The sequence below is a fragment of the Coptis chinensis genome, chromosome 8, assembly GCF_015680905.1.
Source record: "Coptis chinensis isolate HL-2020 chromosome 8, ASM1568090v1, whole genome shotgun sequence".
Classification (NCBI taxonomy): domain Eukaryota; kingdom Viridiplantae; phylum Streptophyta; class Magnoliopsida; order Ranunculales; family Ranunculaceae; genus Coptis; species Coptis chinensis.
The window spans coordinates 18,123,945-18,141,268 of NC_141463.1; the positions used below are offsets into that span (position 1 = coordinate 18,123,945).

General features: G+C 38.1%; 4 protein-coding genes across 16 annotated transcripts; all 4 read right to left on the bottom strand.

Annotated features, from left to right (window-relative positions):
• Positions 1-211: 211 nt before the first annotated feature.
• Positions 212-2,488, bottom strand: LOC147480313 (uncharacterized). The gene is made up of 2 exons (XM_086578614.1): positions 359-2,488; positions 212-242 (listed from the first exon to the last, which is right to left on the bottom strand). The coding sequence occupies exons 1-2, from the start codon at positions 2,455-2,457 to the stop codon at positions 212-214; spliced, it is 2,130 nt and encodes a 709-aa protein (XP_086434740.1). The 5' UTR covers positions 2,458-2,488.
• Positions 2,489-3,298: 810 nt separating this feature from the next.
• Positions 3,299-5,492, bottom strand: LOC147480314 (uncharacterized). The gene is made up of 6 exons (XM_086578615.1): positions 5,321-5,492; positions 5,162-5,230; positions 4,968-5,024; positions 4,771-4,848; positions 3,879-4,603; positions 3,299-3,785 (listed from the first exon to the last, which is right to left on the bottom strand). Exons 1-6 carry the CDS (start codon positions 5,348-5,350, stop codon positions 3,299-3,301), a joined length of 1,446 nt encoding a protein of 481 aa, XP_086434741.1. The 5' UTR covers positions 5,351-5,492.
• Positions 5,493-5,736: 244 nt separating this feature from the next.
• LOC147480315 (protein VACUOLELESS1-like) lies at positions 5,737-10,168 on the bottom strand. 4 transcript variants are annotated; one of them, XM_086580999.1, is made up of 10 exons: positions 9,957-10,168; positions 9,175-9,787; positions 8,985-9,073; positions 8,814-8,871; positions 8,617-8,694; positions 8,426-8,514; positions 8,058-8,134; positions 6,606-6,694; positions 6,435-6,492; positions 5,737-6,314 (listed from the first exon to the last, which is right to left on the bottom strand). In XM_086580999.1, the coding sequence occupies exons 3-7, from the start codon at positions 9,059-9,061 to the stop codon at positions 8,110-8,112; spliced, it is 327 nt and encodes a 108-aa protein (XP_086437125.1). In that variant the 5' UTR covers positions 9,062-9,073; positions 9,175-9,787; positions 9,957-10,168; the 3' UTR covers positions 5,737-6,314; positions 6,435-6,492; positions 6,606-6,694; positions 8,058-8,109. The 4 variants fall into 4 exon arrangements, with proteins under 4 accessions (XP_086437125.1, XP_086437126.1, XP_086437124.1 ...); XM_086581000.1 differs by lacking the exon at positions 9,175-9,787 and adding an exon at positions 8,255-8,312 and having other exon boundaries at positions 9,957-10,165; XM_086580998.1 differs by lacking the exon at positions 9,175-9,787 and having other exon boundaries at positions 9,957-10,165.
• A 1,036-nt stretch (positions 10,169-11,204) lies between these two features.
• LOC147480316 (uncharacterized) lies at positions 11,205-14,874 on the bottom strand. Of its 10 annotated transcripts, XM_086580794.1 has the most exons (7): positions 14,709-14,874; positions 14,580-14,620; positions 13,697-13,793; positions 12,141-12,282; positions 12,018-12,071; positions 11,742-11,888; positions 11,205-11,560 (listed from the first exon to the last, which is right to left on the bottom strand). In XM_086580794.1, exons 4-7 carry the CDS (start codon positions 12,196-12,198, stop codon positions 11,493-11,495), a joined length of 327 nt encoding a protein of 108 aa, XP_086436920.1. In that variant the 5' UTR covers positions 12,199-12,282; positions 13,697-13,793; positions 14,580-14,620; positions 14,709-14,874; the 3' UTR covers positions 11,205-11,492. The 10 variants fall into 10 exon arrangements, 6 of the variants coding, with proteins under 6 accessions (XP_086436920.1, XP_086436921.1, XP_086436919.1 ...); XM_086580795.1 differs by lacking the exon at positions 13,697-13,793 and having other exon boundaries at positions 14,722-14,874; XM_086580793.1 differs by lacking the exon at positions 13,697-13,793.
• Between the last annotated feature and the right edge of the window lie 2,450 nt (positions 14,875-17,324).

Sequence of the window (17,324 nt, forward strand, 5' to 3'; positions counted from 1 at the left end):
GTTCATTAATCTCCTTGACATCGCCATTACGTGCGCTAGAATAGTGCGCTCTCTTAAAAACTTAGGTTGAAGCGGTGCCCTCCACATTTAATTTTGGGTAAACAGAGTCAATGAGGTCTTCAAGGTTCGAACAGTTTTGAACACACGATGGTAACTTCGATTGTCTCGGTTGGATTTGTGCCAATCTAAATAATCAACCAAAGGAGAAAATTTAGTCATTATGTGTAGAATTTGTGAGAAAACTGTTCAAAGTAAAATATTTCAAAATAATTTTATAACCTCTCTGTAAGAAAGTTTGCAAAATTGATGTTGTCCGGTTCGACATGTCGAGACGCATGTTATGAACCAAATGCAAAACCTGGACATGTCTCCATAGTAAAGACCTCCGTAGTGATCAGAGAACAAAATCTTCACGGACACCTTTTGGTATAACAGGGAAGAGTCATCGAAAATTGCCTCCAAGAATGACAAATGATGCCGCCCGAATGTTTTTTTGTTACTACATATATCTTGAAGTGATCGATCAACAGCTTCAACACAGTGCCTATGTTGCATGGGGACTTCATCCCAAATAATAAGTTTGGTCTCTTTGAAAAGTCCGGCTTGCAAAGAGTCCTTAGAAAAACCACACATGGTGTCTTCAAACACATTTAGTGGCAAGCTAAAGGTTGAGTGAGCAGTTCTACCACCAGCCAATAATAAAGATGCAATGCCAGATGAAGCAACCATAATAACGATATTTCCAACACTACGACATGAGGCTGCAATGGTATTGTACAGAAAAGTTTTTCCAGTGCCTGCAGCCCCATTTAAGAAAAAAACTCTACCTTTCGCATTGTGAACGGAATCTGTCACTGAGTCAAAAGCGGCGCGTTGCTCTCCATTAAGACGGCTAATATTAGTATCTGCCTCTTGTTGCAGTCCCTCATGTTGGAGTTGTTGCTGATCCCAAATAAGCCTATTGGGGACAATATCTCCCCACTTTTCTTTCGGCAATGGCATGTCTGGGAAGTTGGAAAGGCTCCTCCCACCTTCTATAAGAAGTTGATCCAATAAAAATAAGCCGTAGTCGTTAACTTGTTCTTGAGATGGATTTTGTATAAGTAAAACTGATTTCATCTTAGGCGCAAGGTCATCACAAATATGGGCGCCAAATCTGGCCCAAAGTAATTCTGGGCTGGTTGGAGAGCACTCAAGTAGGATAATGCTGAACAGTCGACGCAGTTGATAACCAGTGCTCATTTCTGAGGCCTCCTCAAGACATTTCTTCCACTCTGCATCATCTTCCAGTAGGCCTCGTGCGACACACGCTCCTTTGAACGTATTGTATGGAACACCATTGACAAATCTCAATGAATCAAATGATGTGGGGCCCTTTACAACTGTTAACAACAACCGTAGATAGAATCGTTCTCCGGCATTAGGCTTCTCAAAATACATCCGACCAATAGCGGGAGAAGATGCTTGATTCCTGAGTGTCCATTGTTTGAATTTTTTGTTGAAGGCAAAGCGGTGAGGGATCTCTGGATAAGTATACCCTCGGGCTATTGGGTTGGCAGCACAACATTTAAAGAAGGCAGTGAGAGTTGACTCCTGACGCTCTCCTCGAGTAATAATTTCATCCATTGGTTCATTTGGGCTGTAAAGAACCCGATGCATGCCAGGCAAGTGGATTGCCAACCGAACAACATTGGGCACCTCCTCGTGCATCCTAAACTCTAACAGACGCCATACAGCTTCTGGTGGCCCGATATACCTTGCATCAATGTATTGTTGAATCTCATCATCGGCGCCTGCTAAGACGATAGTTGTTTTGTCGAAACCCTTGTAGATGTATTTATGGATATATTTGACTGCACGAACTGATGCACACACTTCAACATTAATGTGGCAGTCAAACTTTTCAGACAGATATGGGTTATATGGAGCTACATTTCGGTTGCCAACTGTGTCTTTGCTGCGCTTGTAAACTCTCCCAGTGTTGCGACGCATATAAAGAGGGTAGCCTTCTTGATCCATCGTCGTTTTCTCAACAAATTCTCGTGGGTAATGGAACCTGCACCGTCCATCTTGCATACAGGCAGCGTTTGGTTTTTCAGCACCGCACGGACCATGAATCATACACTTCATAACGGTCTGGAAGAGAGTAGGATGCGTATCAGGGTCTGGAATCTCGGCAGATACAATTCGATCCACTTGTTGAGTAGTGCGGATCTTATCCTCATGTTGAAGGAATATAAGAGCGTGCATGTGAGGCAAGCCCCGCTTTTGGAACTCTATGGTGTAGACGTGTGCAACGACCCGGCCAAACACACCTTTTTTTAATATTTCTTCCATGATTGCTTTTCGCTTAAGATCAAAAGCGCGTGCAACCAACACAGGTTTGTCAGTTGATTTCTGATGACTTTTCAGCTCATTCTGAATTTCCGGCCAGTTTGGATTTGCTGTGACAGTCATAAAGATGTCTGGATGTTTATTATACCGTGTGATGGCCATTGAATCTTGGTATATTTCATACATATGCCGTGGACTTCCTGTATGAGATGAGGGCAGAATAATCGCCTAACTTGGCTTGGGCTTAGCCCCCGGGCTGCAATATCTGTCAACCCCTGATACAGTTCTGAACGAATTTCGGCTTGACGATTTCTAATCCAACGCAAGCGGTTCTGTTCAGTGGCTGCCCAAGCATCGACAATGAACTGTTGTCCTAGAGGACCACCATTCAAGATCGGGGAATACTCGGTTGGGCGATCGAAGAAACGGTAAGCATAGTATTAAGGTCCGAAGTCAAGCGCACATTGGTCGGGCGATTCTTGACGACGTTCCATTGGCAGAGATCAGGAGACCAACCGAGTTCTCCTCTAGGAAAGAAAAGAACATAATGAAGGGGTAAATATGCAGGGTTACACTCACTGATCCTCGCTAACCCACCCCCTCTGAAACGTAGAACAATATCTCGGATGTTATCGAAAGCACTACCATCCCCTGGCAAAAGCACAGCTATTTCGAGTCTGTTGATGGTAGGTTGTATCGACGTCGATCAGTTCCAGGATTGTAGTGAAGTCGTCTTTTAACATTGTTGTCCGCAAGATTTTGGGAATCTAAAATCTCAAAAGCATTCTTATAGAGCTTACAAAAAGCCATTGAGCTCGTGGAGAGCAGATTGGATGATTTTCAAGACTTCCTCGACAGTTTAGGATTACGACGGATGCGGTGATCCAAAGCCTCATTGCCGTCATAAAAGTAAAGTTGTGAATAGACGGGATCCCTGCCTGGATCCGGCAGCAATGCTCCAACTCTATGATAAAGCTCTCCGTGTATAACAAATGATTTTGGCCCCCGCCCCTTCAGCACGCGTTAAATCGTCTGGAATGATACCAAGGCTTGTAAAAGCATTACATGCATTGTATTGCCGAATGTGTTCACGGAATGAGTTTGCGTGTCCACCAGATCCTTCATAGAGTGAGTGGAGAGAAGGTGGCAATGGAGAAAGAAGAGGCAACTGAATTTTGCCCTGTAAACAACACATTCCAAACCTAGGCCTCTTCTTAGATGAGTGCGCCAATTTCTCATCTAGCCAGTGAAGAGCGGAACAGTGTGAACAACGCACATCCATTCGACCAAGGAAATGACGTTCTACCGGCAGATTAGTCGTTTGTCCAATTGGAACATCCGCCTCCATGTCTTCACATGATATTATTGATTCATTTAAGATACTTATTCCTTCTTCATAGGCTGGTTCGTTGGAACGTCCATCGCTTCCCGGACATCTTTCAGACCTGGGACTACAGCAACATGCGAAGCAATACATTATATATATGCATTGGGTGAAATGGCATTTCGTTGACGGATCAAACACTTTTTATAGAGGGACAAACCTGTAGATTCGTAAAGGTGTGGTTATCTGACTATGACCCAGTTGAGGATAACAACTGCCAAGTTCCACAACATTTTCTTTGCATAGAACATTGTTTTCTCGAGTGGAGTCCCCAGTAGAGGATGACCCAACCAAATATGTTACTGTGGTATACAGTGGGGTTGGCGCCAAATCACGAACAATGCTCTTTCCTTTGTCTTTTAGAACACAGGGTTGCAATGGTGAGTGAGAGTCGTCTGCTGCTTCTGATGGTACACGACCCATGTTAGGTAAAGTAGAGGCAGAGAGACTCTCCATTTTTTCACGGGCTCTACGTGCACGCTGCGCCAATGCCTTCCGAGTAGGTAGCACAGCTGAAGTGGAACGATTGTTCAAATCAGATGAAGACTGGCCACTATGAGCCTTGGGAGAAGATATGACTGATGATAGATGTCCCATGTTAGTTAAAGTAGAGGCAGAGAGCCTCTCCATTTTCTCCCGGGCTCTACGTGCACGCTGCGCCAATGCCATCCGAGTAGGTAGCACAGATGGAGGGGAATGATTGTTCAAATCGGATGAAGATTGGCTACTCTGAGCCTTGGGCGAAGACATGGCTCTAGCCGTGTCCCTTCGAGCACGGCATGAGACACTGCCGCGAGATGGTTCGAGAGTAACAGTACTTATAGGGAGCTGACGATGAGGCTGTACCTGAGTTGTTGGATGGTGGTTGATTGGAGCCCCCGAAATCTATCATCAATAATTTGACATGATTAATTGCAAGTACTTGATATGGTGACATACATGTGCAGATTTCAAAAAAACACATTGCACTGAAGGCCACTTCTCTGCCCGTACTGTCTGTAGACCCACTTTTTCGTTAACTTGTAAGACTAAAGGAAAAATACTATACAAACCTGGGCGCCAATAACAGCTTGAGGTCGGGTTTGCAAATCAAAGCTTCCTTGAGCGCCAATATCAGAACGTATGGATGACTGTAGTTTAGCCAAAAAATCAAACATTCTTTAAAGAAAAAATAAGAAGGCTAAAAAGAAATTAAGCCGTGATAACATTGTAATACAGGAACATAACCGACAAAATAAATAACATGTACCTTAGTATTGGTTTGATTTTTCTTACGCACCCTTGGCCCAGTAATATCTACATTCGGCTGCAAATGAGAAAAGTAGTCAAAACATACTCACAGATAGCTTAGACAACGTGAAATGAGTTTGCATGAGAGACAGCAGAGAAAATGTTTGTTGTACTGTTCTGGAATACACTATGGAAAAGATTTTGCAGACATACATGAGGTTCAGCAACACTTATATGTCGAATTTGTCGTCGTTTACTTTGTTGCAGAGGCCCCACATCCATCTGCAGGAATGAAAAGTCTCTGCGGTGAGATGCATAAAGGAAATTGTGCTTGATCACAATGGTTCTTTTTTGGAAAAAAAAAATGCATACCTGAGTTACTACATCCTTTTGCGTTTCCATGTTTGTTTGCCAGAGCAAAAGAGTGTACGCTACTCAATGCTATGGTTTCACTTGATCTCAAAGAGCTCAAAAAAAAAGGGGGGGATTCGTTGTTCTTGAAAGCTGGGAGAGAGAGAGCAAAAGGAGCTTAATTGCGTGGGAAGTCAGAAAGAGAGAGAGTGTTAGGCGGGCGATTTATTTCTCAAATTAATTCCCCCTCGTTAACGCACCCATTCGATCTTTGATTTTAATATTCCTCTTAACCCTCCCTTGTTATATTAGATTGCCAGTCGTACTGTTCATTATTATTGCCAGTCGTACTGTCGTGAACTTGTTTCAAAATAGTTAATGGATTCTTATGAAATGCTTTAGCTTTGCTATGTGATTCTGTGTTCACACACTTGAACTATATTGCAATTAGAATTGAATATACAAATATATTTTATTGCTAGTTAAATTTTGTTCCAGACAAATTTCATATTACAATATTCTATGAAATTTGAGTGATTCTTTGGACATGTCCAACCTCTGTTTTTTAGGGAGTTCGACTTTGAGAAGATGATGCGTTTGCGGGAGGTGCTATGGACACACTACCAAGCTGAGCATTTCCACTTGTATGTATGTGTTGCTATCTTGAAGAAGCACGGAAAGAAGATCATGGGTGAAGAGATGGACTTCGATACACTCTTGAAATACATTAATGAGCTGAGCGGTCAAATTGATCTAGATGCTACACTGAGAGATGCAGAGGCTTTGTGTATATGCGCTGGAGAAAATGGTGAAGCTTGCATGCCACCCGGAACCCCAACATCCTTGCCTCCATACTTGTGTTTGAAAGTATCCTTACTCCATCACACTCTGGAATTAATATAACGGGTTCATCATAAAAATAATTAACGGGATCTCCATAAGGACCAACCATGAAAAGATTGTAGCACGCTGTGCAATCCACACCAAGCGTTTTGTGTTTTGGAGGTAAGGCAGACTGCATAGGAATAGCAAATCTGATCAAGATCAAACAACTGGAGGTAACTTTTAAAAGCAAGAAGGTTGTGAGTTCTTTTTTCACACAAACAAATAAAGGTTTGAAACTGCGCTACATTACCTCAAAATGATAGGATGAACAAATATTAACAGCATGAACAGGTAAAATGGTCCAATCACTATAAGGAATAAAGCCAGTTATCACAAAAAATGAATCCAAAAGTAAATTTGATTACTTTGAAGAGCAATCAAACACGCACCTAAAGGAAAGTAAACAGCTTAAGAGACTTACCCCGAGATAATAAGCATCTTTGTTTTTCTTCTGCTTGACAGAATTACGAATATCCTTGGTGATTGAATCCACTTCATCCGCAGAGTAAGCTAAGAATGCAAACAATGTGATTAGGCAAAAATAAAAAACAATGGAAGTTTGATAATTCAATAAATAAGAAGAAGAAGACAAATTTACAGGTTAGAGTTTAAGTAGCCATACTCTAAGATATTCTAAGATGACGAAAATCATATATTTTCCAAGACCTAATAGTGAATAACATATCGGCCCTCAGTGGAACAATTGAGAAAAAGAACTTTAGACCAATAGCATTAGTAAACAACTGGCTGATCCCACTCCCAATGTAGCAGCCTCGTAAGACCATCTCAATCCGGGAAAGTGATGGTTCTGAGAAAGGATGTTCTCGTCCAGCCGTGGGCACTCTGCCGATGCGATATCAGCAGGTTCAATTCCGGACTTGGATGTGCTCACTCGTCGTGCTGCGATTCTTAAATCAGTGTAGATCTTTGTGCATCTCACTTCTGAAAGATAGGTGGTGCAGCAAGGGGCAATCGATATGATATACGCAAGATCGGTTTAAGGTGGTGAATGAACAAAGAGATGGAGGTGTCATATCTATTGTAAAGTGATCCAATCCAATTACTGAATCTGATTCCTTCAAGTAGTAAGACGAAGAAGGAAAGGCTTTCTGCTCCTAGGACAATGCCAAATGAATAGACCCAAGAAGAGAAAGTTCACTCATTTGATCGGTGGTAATTGGTTCTGGCTTCGAACGAATCAGTGGAGGGGTCCCGTCCGCCTTGTTTGAAAGTATCCTTTCTCCATCACACCCTGGAATTAATATGACTGGTTCATCATAAAAAAAATTAACGGGATCTCCATAAGGACCAACCATCAAAAGATTATCATGCCAGCAGAGTAGCACGCCAGCAATCCACACCAAGCTATTTGTTTTGGAGGTAAGGCCGACTGCACAGGAATAGCATATCTGATCAAGATCAAACAACTGGAGCTAACTTTTAAAAGCAAGAAGGTTGTGAGTTCTTTTTGCACACAAACAAATAAAGGTTTGAAACTGCACTACATTACCTCAAAATGATAGGATGAACAAATATTAACAGCATGAACAGATTAAATGGTCTAATCACTATAAGGAATAAAGCCAGTTATCACAAATAATAAATCCAAAAGTAAATTTGATTACTTTGAAGAGCAATCAAACACGCACCTAAAGGAAAGCAAACAGCTTAAGAGACTTACCTCGAGAGAATAAGCACCTTTGTTTTTCTGCTGCCTGACAGGATTACGAATATCCTTGGTGATTGAATCCACTTCATCCATGAGAGTAAGCTAAGAATGCAAACAATGTGATAAGCAAAAAATAAAAAACAATGGAATTAATATGACTGGTGCATCATAAAAAAAATTCACGGGATCTCCATAAGGACCAACCATCAAAGATTATCATGCCAGTAGAGTAGCACGCTGTGCAATCCACACCAAGCTATTTGTTTTGGAGGTAAGGCCGACTGCATAGGAATAGCAAATCTGATCAAGATCAAACAACTGGAGCTAACTTTTAAAAGCAAGAAGGTTGTTAGTTCTTTTTGCACACAAACAAATAAAGGTTTGAAACTGCACTACATTACCTCAAAATGATAGGATGAACAAATATTAACAGCATGAACAGATTAAATGGTCTAATCACTATAAGGAATAAAGCCAGTTATCACAAATAATAAATCCAAAAGTAAATTTAATTACTTTGAAGAGCAATCAAACACGCACCTAAAGGAAAGCAAACAGCTTAAGAGACTTACCTCGAGAGAATAAGCACCTTTGTTTTTCTGCTGCCTGACAGGATTACGAATATCCTTGGTGATTGAATCCACTTCATCCGCAGAGTAAGCTAAGAATGCAAACAATGTGATAAGCAAAAATTAAAAAACAATGGAATTAATATGACTGGTGCATCATAAAAAAAATTAACGGGATCTCCATAAGGACCAACCATCAAAAGATTATCATGCCAGTAGAGTAGCACGCTGTGCAATCCACACCAAGCTATTTGTTTTGGAGGTAAGGCCGACTGCATAGGAATAGCAAATCTGATCAAGATCAAACAACTGGAGCTAACTTTTAAAAGCAAGAAGGTTGTTAGTTCTTTTGCACACAAACAAATAAAGGTTTGAAACTGCACTACATTACCTCAAAATGATAGGATGAACAAATATCAACAGCATGAACAGGTAAAATGGTCCAATCACTATAAGGAATAAAGCCAGTTAGCACAAAAAATAAATCCAAAAGCAAATTTGATTACTCTGTAGAGCAATCAAACACGCACCTAAAGGGAAGCAAACAGCTTAAGAGACTTACCTCGAGAGAATAAACACCTTTGTTTTTCTGCTGCTTGACAGAATTACGAATATCCTTGGTGATTGAATCCACTCCATCCGCAGAGTAAGCTAAGAATGCAAACAATGTGATAAGTAAAAAATAAAATTCAATGGAAGTAGCCATATTCTAAGATATTCTAAGATGACGAAAATCATATATTTTCCAAAACCTAATAGTGAATAACATATCGGCCCTCAGTGGAACAATTGACAAAAAGAACTTTAGACCAATAGCATTAGTAAACAACTGGCTGATTCCACTCCCAATGTAGCAGCCTCGTAAGATCATCTCAATCCGGGCAAGTGATGGTTCTGAAAAAGGATGTTCTCAATCCGGGCACTCTGCCGATGCGATATCAGCAGGTTCAATTCCGGACTTGGATGTGCTCACTCGTCGTTTTGCGATTCTTAAATCAGTGTAGATCTTTGTGCATCTCACTTCCGAAAGATAGGTGGTGCAGCAAGGGGCAATCAATATGATATACGCAAAATCGGTTGGAGGTGGTGAATGATCAAAGAGATGGAGGTGCCATATCTATTGCAAAGTGATCTAATCCAGTTACTGAAGGAAAGGCTTTCTGCTCCTAGGACAATGCCAAATGAATAGACCCAAGAAGAGAAAGTTCACTCATTTGATCGGTGGTAATTGGTTCTGGCTTCGAACGATTCAGTGGAGGGGCAAGACTTTCATTTAAGCAACGTCAATAAATGCTCCACGAAAGCTTTGCCAGATCTATCGAAGGGAGAAAAGCCTCATCTGTGACCTCTTTTAAACCTTTTCTTCTGGCCAGATAATTCCCAAATCTTTAAAAATGTAAATATGGAATAATAATAATAATTTGCTAAATAATATGATTGAATTTGCAAGCACACACAAACGAACAATAAAAATAAAAATAAACAGAATAAGATGATTAAGCAAGATGATTTCGAAGAGATATGGAGAAGGTACCTGGTTTGGTGCACGAAAATGAAGAGTTGAGAATCGAAAACACCCACAGATAAGAGGTGGAGGAAGAAATAATGAAGGAAAACCAAAATGTTTTCGCTGTTTTGAAAAACCTTTGGGTTTCTTTTCTTAAGTGAGAACCAAGGGACGAAGGGTTTTCACCGTTAAGCTCTCTTATTAATTCCCAATCCAACGTGGAGGCATGGCGACCCTCGATTTATCCTCTCTCAAACTGAATCCCAGCCGTAGGTCATAAAACTTCCCTCCCTTGTTATATTATATATTTTTTAGATTATAACTAGAATTCAAAAAATCATACTATCAGAGAGATGTTAGAGCGACAGGTTTAAAAATTTGAAAAAATACCGATGCGTAGCACGGTTCGCATACTCGTTAAATATAGAAGGCCGAGAGATCGAAAAAACCAATTAAATTCTCAACCGAACTGTGTATTTGTAATCTCTCTATTTTATGATTTTAGAACCACCTCCTTTAATTATTCTAATCAGCTCCTTCCTTTTTAAATAATTTACCAAAAACTCTCTCACTTTATTGAAATTAGAATTATCTTCATATTATTTAAAATAATTTAAAACCTCATTCACGTCACTCAAATTATATTCAACCCTCTCCTAATGTTTTATATTATTTTTTAGATTATAACTAGAATTCAAAAATCATACTATCGAGAGATGTTAGAGCTTACGAGGTTTAAAAATTTGAAAAATACCGATCGTAGAACGGTTCGCATACTTGTGTCACATAATAGCTTACCCGATAATGCTCGAATCAAGCGAATAAACCCCAGCACACCTTCAGCTCGTGGTCCCCTTGGCTTCCTGTTTTAGCAAAACTCAGTCCATTTGAAAAGATGTATACCTCCCCTACACCCTTAACCAGAATTAGTTGCACATACTGTCTATTTTACTTGAAATGAACATGGTCTAAGTAAGGGTAGTTTCAGGCTTTCAGGAATAGATTGGTCCTACCAGCCTGAGATGAGAGGTTTCTTTACCATCTAGCCACAACTGAAGTAAATATATCAAGTAGGAAACTGGAATCTTACATAGTACACAGAGTCAAAAGTATGGGTGACCAAGGTACGTGTCCCTGACAGTCATGGACCATAGTCAAAAGAAAGGTTGTAGACTTACACCAGAGTTCAGTTGTAAATCACAATTAGTGGGAGCGCACAATTGTTGCGCGCTTGTTACTGTTCAAAATTTTTACCTTTAGAAAGAAGTAGAGATATATTTTTAAGTTTCTTTATGTACTTATAAATCTAAGTTTACATACACCAGTAGCATCATACATAATATCTAGAGAAACAAAAACAGGTACATTAAGGCACCATACAGATGCAAAACTAGACAAGTCATCAAATGACCATGTATCCTTTCTGTAGGATTTAGATCTCCAAACTGGATCCGCAACCTTCTTGGCCGAATAGGATGGGAAGCAGTCAGCACAGTCATTGCCTTCCCTAACACCCATTGCATCTTGTATGCTTTAAAGAAACCCAAATTTCTTCTAACTCGTTTAGCAATCTTCTTGAAATTCCAATGCATTTCTGATACTTTTGAAAAGTGCACATCCAGAAATGCTCTCTGCATTAAATTAGCATTATCAATTGCAAATTTGACAGTGATAATCATTTGAGTAGATTTTTTTATGAAGGTTTTCTTTTAATTTAACTCTGTTCACTTAAAAGAAAGGATTGTACCGAAAAAACAAATAAATTATAAGAACAAAACAATCTTTTCCATTATAATAAAAAAAATTACAAACCATTAAAAAGATTTTGCACTTTTATCATTTCAGATTCATTTTTTAATAGAAATAGAGTGTGTAGTGCAGAACAAATCTTTTTTTCTTGACCATTCTTGAATGGCATTGAGCTGCATGTCTCAAGAGGACAGATCATCATAACAGATCCTGAAAATGAACATTGAACAACATCACTTAGATAAATACATTTAAAAGACCAAACCTACAGACGAGCCAAATTAAATGAAGCAAACTTAAACGATCAAAGGAGTCTAGCTTGTATACTAAGAATCTTACCTTCAGCGGTATCAATATCTAGATCACCAACATATGCTTCATCATCAACACGACCTGCTCACCTACCATTTAGGTTGGGTAAAATTGGTAACTTTGAAACGCTTAATAGCAACATCCACTTACGTTTTGCGGAGACTATACACCCTTCCAGTAGGAATTTGAGTCCTAAATACATCTGCATAACGACCTTTAGCAAAAAGATCTGTCGTGAAATTACTTGCAGCTTTAATCAGGTTTTCACCACTAATATTGAGGGCAATTTGATCTGTAAAAATTAGTTTGTCATTAGCTTGCATCCAACCAATGTTAGACAGTTAATCTAATCCAGTAGTCAAGTGATGAGATCAAATAATAAAAAATCATAATAGGCCATAAATCACTATAATAGAAGAAACAATACAACATTTGAATCAAGGGAATAAATCAAAATAAAGAGCTAATTTAATATATGGTTTTTCTAATGGAGGTGGAAAACCGTAGACACTACTGCTCTAGCCTTCAAAGAATAACTCGATCAGTGCTATTTTCTCTATTAACACTATTGCAAATTTGACAGTGATAATCATTTGTGTAAATTATTTATATAAAGGTTTTCTTTCAATCTAACTCTGTTCACTTAAAAAGGTTCCAGCAAGAAAGGATTGCACCAAAAAAAAAACAAATAAATTATAAGAATGACAAGATAAACACAATCTTTCCCACTAGAAGTAATAAAATTACAAACCATTAAAAAGATTTTGCACTTTTATCATTTCAGATTCATTTTTTAATAGAAACTGAGAGTGTGTGGTGAAGAACAAATCATTTTTTCTTTACCATTCTTGACTCGCATTGAGCTGCATGTCTCGAGAGGACAGATCATCATAACATATCCTAAAACGAACATTGAACAACATCATTTATATTTTAAAGACCAAACCTAACGACGAGCCCAAATTAAATAAAGCAAACTTAAACGATCAAAGGATCCTTGATTGGGAAGATTATCTTGAGTTTCTGACATTGAGGTCCAACTGAAACAAACATTGCTAGTTATTGGGCAGGCTTCTTATCAAAGGAAAAAAAAATGGACGTGATCTTTAATGACAACAAGAAATTTGCTAATTGCAAGTTCAGGCTACCAGTATGCGGGTTGAGCAGTTGTTGTTCCACATTGATCAGGGATTCAGGTCAATGGGGATTAGTGAATCTAAGCACCAAATTACTAGTATCCCTAAATATACAACTTAGCTATATTATAAACAGGCCTTGGTGGCAAGAAGATGAACAATTCTAACTCGAAAGAACTTGGGTTTCATTATTGTTCCTACACAAGCAGTGGCTTGAAACGAATCTACGAGTTCAAATATCAATTCACCCTAATATGAACCCATTCAACAATCACTTAAACTTCCAGGATAGAGGAATTATGGGTGATGGTAATGATATGCCTCAGGCATACACCCATAACCGAAGTCACTAGATTGTAGAGCAAGAGCGAGAATGTCCGAGTATCTGTTTTGATAAGCTCCCACTTGGAGCACCATCAAAGCGTCTAGTACACATGCATAGTAATAATATAAAGAATAAAGATACATGAATGTTTGAACGCATTTACCTTTATACACAGTCCACACAAATCCTAAAGCTGCATACCTAACAAAGTAAGATGTGTTGAGAAATATATGTTAAATTCTTACAATACAAGACTATGTGAAAACTCCACGTGCTTCTCTTCATTTCTATTCACCCCAAATCCATTTCCATCTTCAGTTCATCCATATACTGATATACACACTGAAAACCAACAAACCGAACTTAACTAATTCAGACTTCTAATATTTCTTTCTTTGTAACTCACTTTTGGAGACTAGGATACAAGCTCGCCTTTAACTTATGAAGAGTTTAAAAAAAACTGGGTTGTAATCTGGGTTTGGTATCATTTTTTTTTTGTTTTTCGGCTTATAAGCAGTTTGAAATCTTAATTACTGGATGAAAATTGATCAAACGAACATTCAGTTTCACAATTTTCATTTCTGAAGCTGTCTTGGCAAATGAATTTCTAAGCACAACATTCATACACATATAATCATCGCAACATACACATCATCCTATTATATAATCAGCCCAACATTGCACAATGTTAAACGTCAACCCGACAGATCAAGCACACAACTATCCCTAGGTTTTGGACGCAATTTATTAGATTACTCTTAATGAAAATTTAGGACTGCACATTTCTTTTTCCAGAGCGAAGTGCCCAGTGAGTCCCATCCTCACTCCCAGTTCTATTTCTCCAACTTACGCAGGTGTACCATTTTTTAAAGTTTAAAGTGAAGCCAATGCAATGTGAACTATACTTGTTTTGAGAGAAAGAAAAGAAGGGACTTTGTGAGTTTCTATTGAACCTAGGGTTTGAGGACATGTTGTCTGTCTCGTTAAATATCGTCTATGTTATGCGTAACACTTCAATATTCATTTTCAGCCCAAGAATTTCTTAGGGAAGTTGCAGTGAATTAATCTTCAAAACATCCAAAAACAATACCGTACAGAATTGATCAAGTAAAAGAATAAGAAGCTTACCTTAAAACAAAGTAGGCTTGCAAAACCATCAAAGTAGCATCCTTCAAAAGATTTCAATTCAACAAAAAAAAAAAAAAAAAAAAACTAAACTTCAAACTAAACTTCAAACTTTAAAAATAAAAATCTTACTTTGGACGTTTACCATTCTTGGTTGGGGAAGCCAGCGAGCTTCTTCCACTCCCATGCTCCTTAACTTTCTCAACAAGGACGTAAAAAGAAAATGAGAAAAGAGATCATTATAACACCATAGATAATAATTATACATGGAGTGACTCTCAAGAGCAAAAGTGCCGAAAAATAACCTGAGTCAAGGACACCTTTTTATTTTTGTAACTCACAATAAAAAACTGATCGGATAGATGAAATTTCAAGTATACCCCTGACACAAAATAATTAATATCCCGGTCCGGACAAAACTACCCGGTGTATTTAGTATGAACATTGATTGGGTATGAACATTCAATTTTCATAGTCTTTTGGGTATGAACATTCACATGAACATTCGATGTTCATAGTTCTTGGGTATAAACATTCAATGTTCATAGTCTTGTATGAACATTGATTGGGCATATGAATATTCAATGTTCATAGTCCTTTTGGGTATTTAACATTCGATGTTCATAGTCCTTGGTCCTTTGAGTATGAACATTCAATGTTCAGTCTTTGGGTATGAACATTAAATGTTCATAGTCCTTTTGGTATGAACATTCAATGTTTATACATCAATATATTATATAAGGTACATTCACCTATTTGGATATGAACAATTATTGTTCATACACCAGCAGAAGGTATGAACACTCATTGTTCATAGCAAAATGACAAAAATAGTAAAATCGGAAAATATTTATTTTAAATCCGGGTCATTTGTCCTTAAGGGTTATTTTCACGGAAGGGTATAATTGGCATTTAAAAAAATGTAAAAAGGCGGGGCCAATTTATTTTGTCCTTGAGGGTTACTAATTTTGAAATAAGGGGTTCGTGAGTTACTTTTCTCCAAAATTTGTCCTTGTGAGTTATTCATAAAAAACCGTATCCTCTAGACTTCATTTTCCCCAAAATTGGGCCTTGAGACCAATTTCTTGGTAATTATAACACCCAAGTCCCAAGATCAGTATATTACCCTCTTTCATGTACATATTTTTCTTAACCAGCAATACGTGACAATTTCAAAAATTTGCTTTTTCCAAAGTTTGTCTTCCACGGTTCGTAATGGAAAATGGGAAGTTAGGTGACCCAATATTTTTACTCCAGAGTCTAGTCAGCATTTTAAGCAGTACTAGTATACCGTAAAACGGTGAGCCGAACGAAGAAGAGGAAAGAGAAAACATAACTTGTGGTTTGAACTGAGAAAGGTATGCCAAGTGTGCTTTCGAGAGATTATACGTCGTAACTATTTTGAAAAATCACCCAGTTCACTCTTTTATGAGGATTGATAATGGTAATACTACTTGGAACATGGTATTGATACAACTCTCTCTCATAGGGATATAGTAAGTGCGGCAGCTCTAACAACAATGTTGGATTCCATCCCACCTGTGAGACCAAACAAAGATAAACAGCCTCTGGTCAATCCACAATAAGGGGAAATTTCCATCAAATCTTGGTATTATGCCATGAATTCGATCTCATAAGACACCACATCCTCTTTAGATATAATGTATTTCCTTGTCGTGTTATTTGGGGATCCAAGGTTCCCTTAAAGGTCACTTTCTTTGTGTAGTGTGCATCCTTAGGTAAAATCCTAACTATTGATAAATGATAATCTTAGAAAGAGGTCAGGAAGCCTTAGTTAACCTTTGTCCTATGTGTTTAAAGGATGGTGAGTTTAAAGGATAGTGAGTATGTGAATCATATCCTTTTTCGTTGTCATTTTTTTTTACTAGTTTGGCGCTTTCTCATTCAAGGGTCAGGTAGTTCATGGGTTAGTCCAGGTTTGGTGAAAGGTATGGTAGCCTCTTGGTATTCAGATTTTCAATCTCAAAAGGGGAAACGTATATGGAGTATGATATCTTTTGCAGTCTTGTGGGGCTTATGGATGGAAATTAGCAAAAAGATTTTTCAGGGTGAGGTGGCTTCTTTGGAGGTCGTGATCATGTCTATAAAAGGCCTTTTGTTCTTTTGGGCTAACATTCATGAGGAAACTAATAATATTCTTTTTGAACATGCACTTTGTGTGTAGATAGGAAGACATTCTGACTTGAGACCATTATGTTTTGGTTTGATGTACTTTTGTTTTGTTAGTTTTTTCTTTAGATGTTTTTCTTTTCTTTTGTAATGATACCTCATCCTACTTTTCCATGTTTCCATATTATTATATCAATAAAATATTTATATTTATATTTATTTATTACTCTGCACATTCATAACAGCTTCACCAAATTACATTTGTAATTTATTCAGTGATAAAAGATGATAAATTACATAGAAAATTTCATATTAATCTAAAAAAATTGCACCTACCTTCAAGCAAGGAAAAAACACGATGCTTTTAGTTTCTGTATAGAGTAAAAGAGAGATGAAATGATGAATGTAGTAAAAATAAAACAAAACAAGATCAATAAAAATGACCAAAAAGGTTGCAAGACTTGCAACAACAAGATACGAAACAGTAAAGCAAGAAAGAGATAGACTAATGGAACCCATGCCTTTTTAAATTTGTTCTATGCAATTTTTCCATGGCTCACAAATTTTGGCGGTGAAAAACAATTATCCAGCAACCCCCGCCAATCAAAATCAACTAAT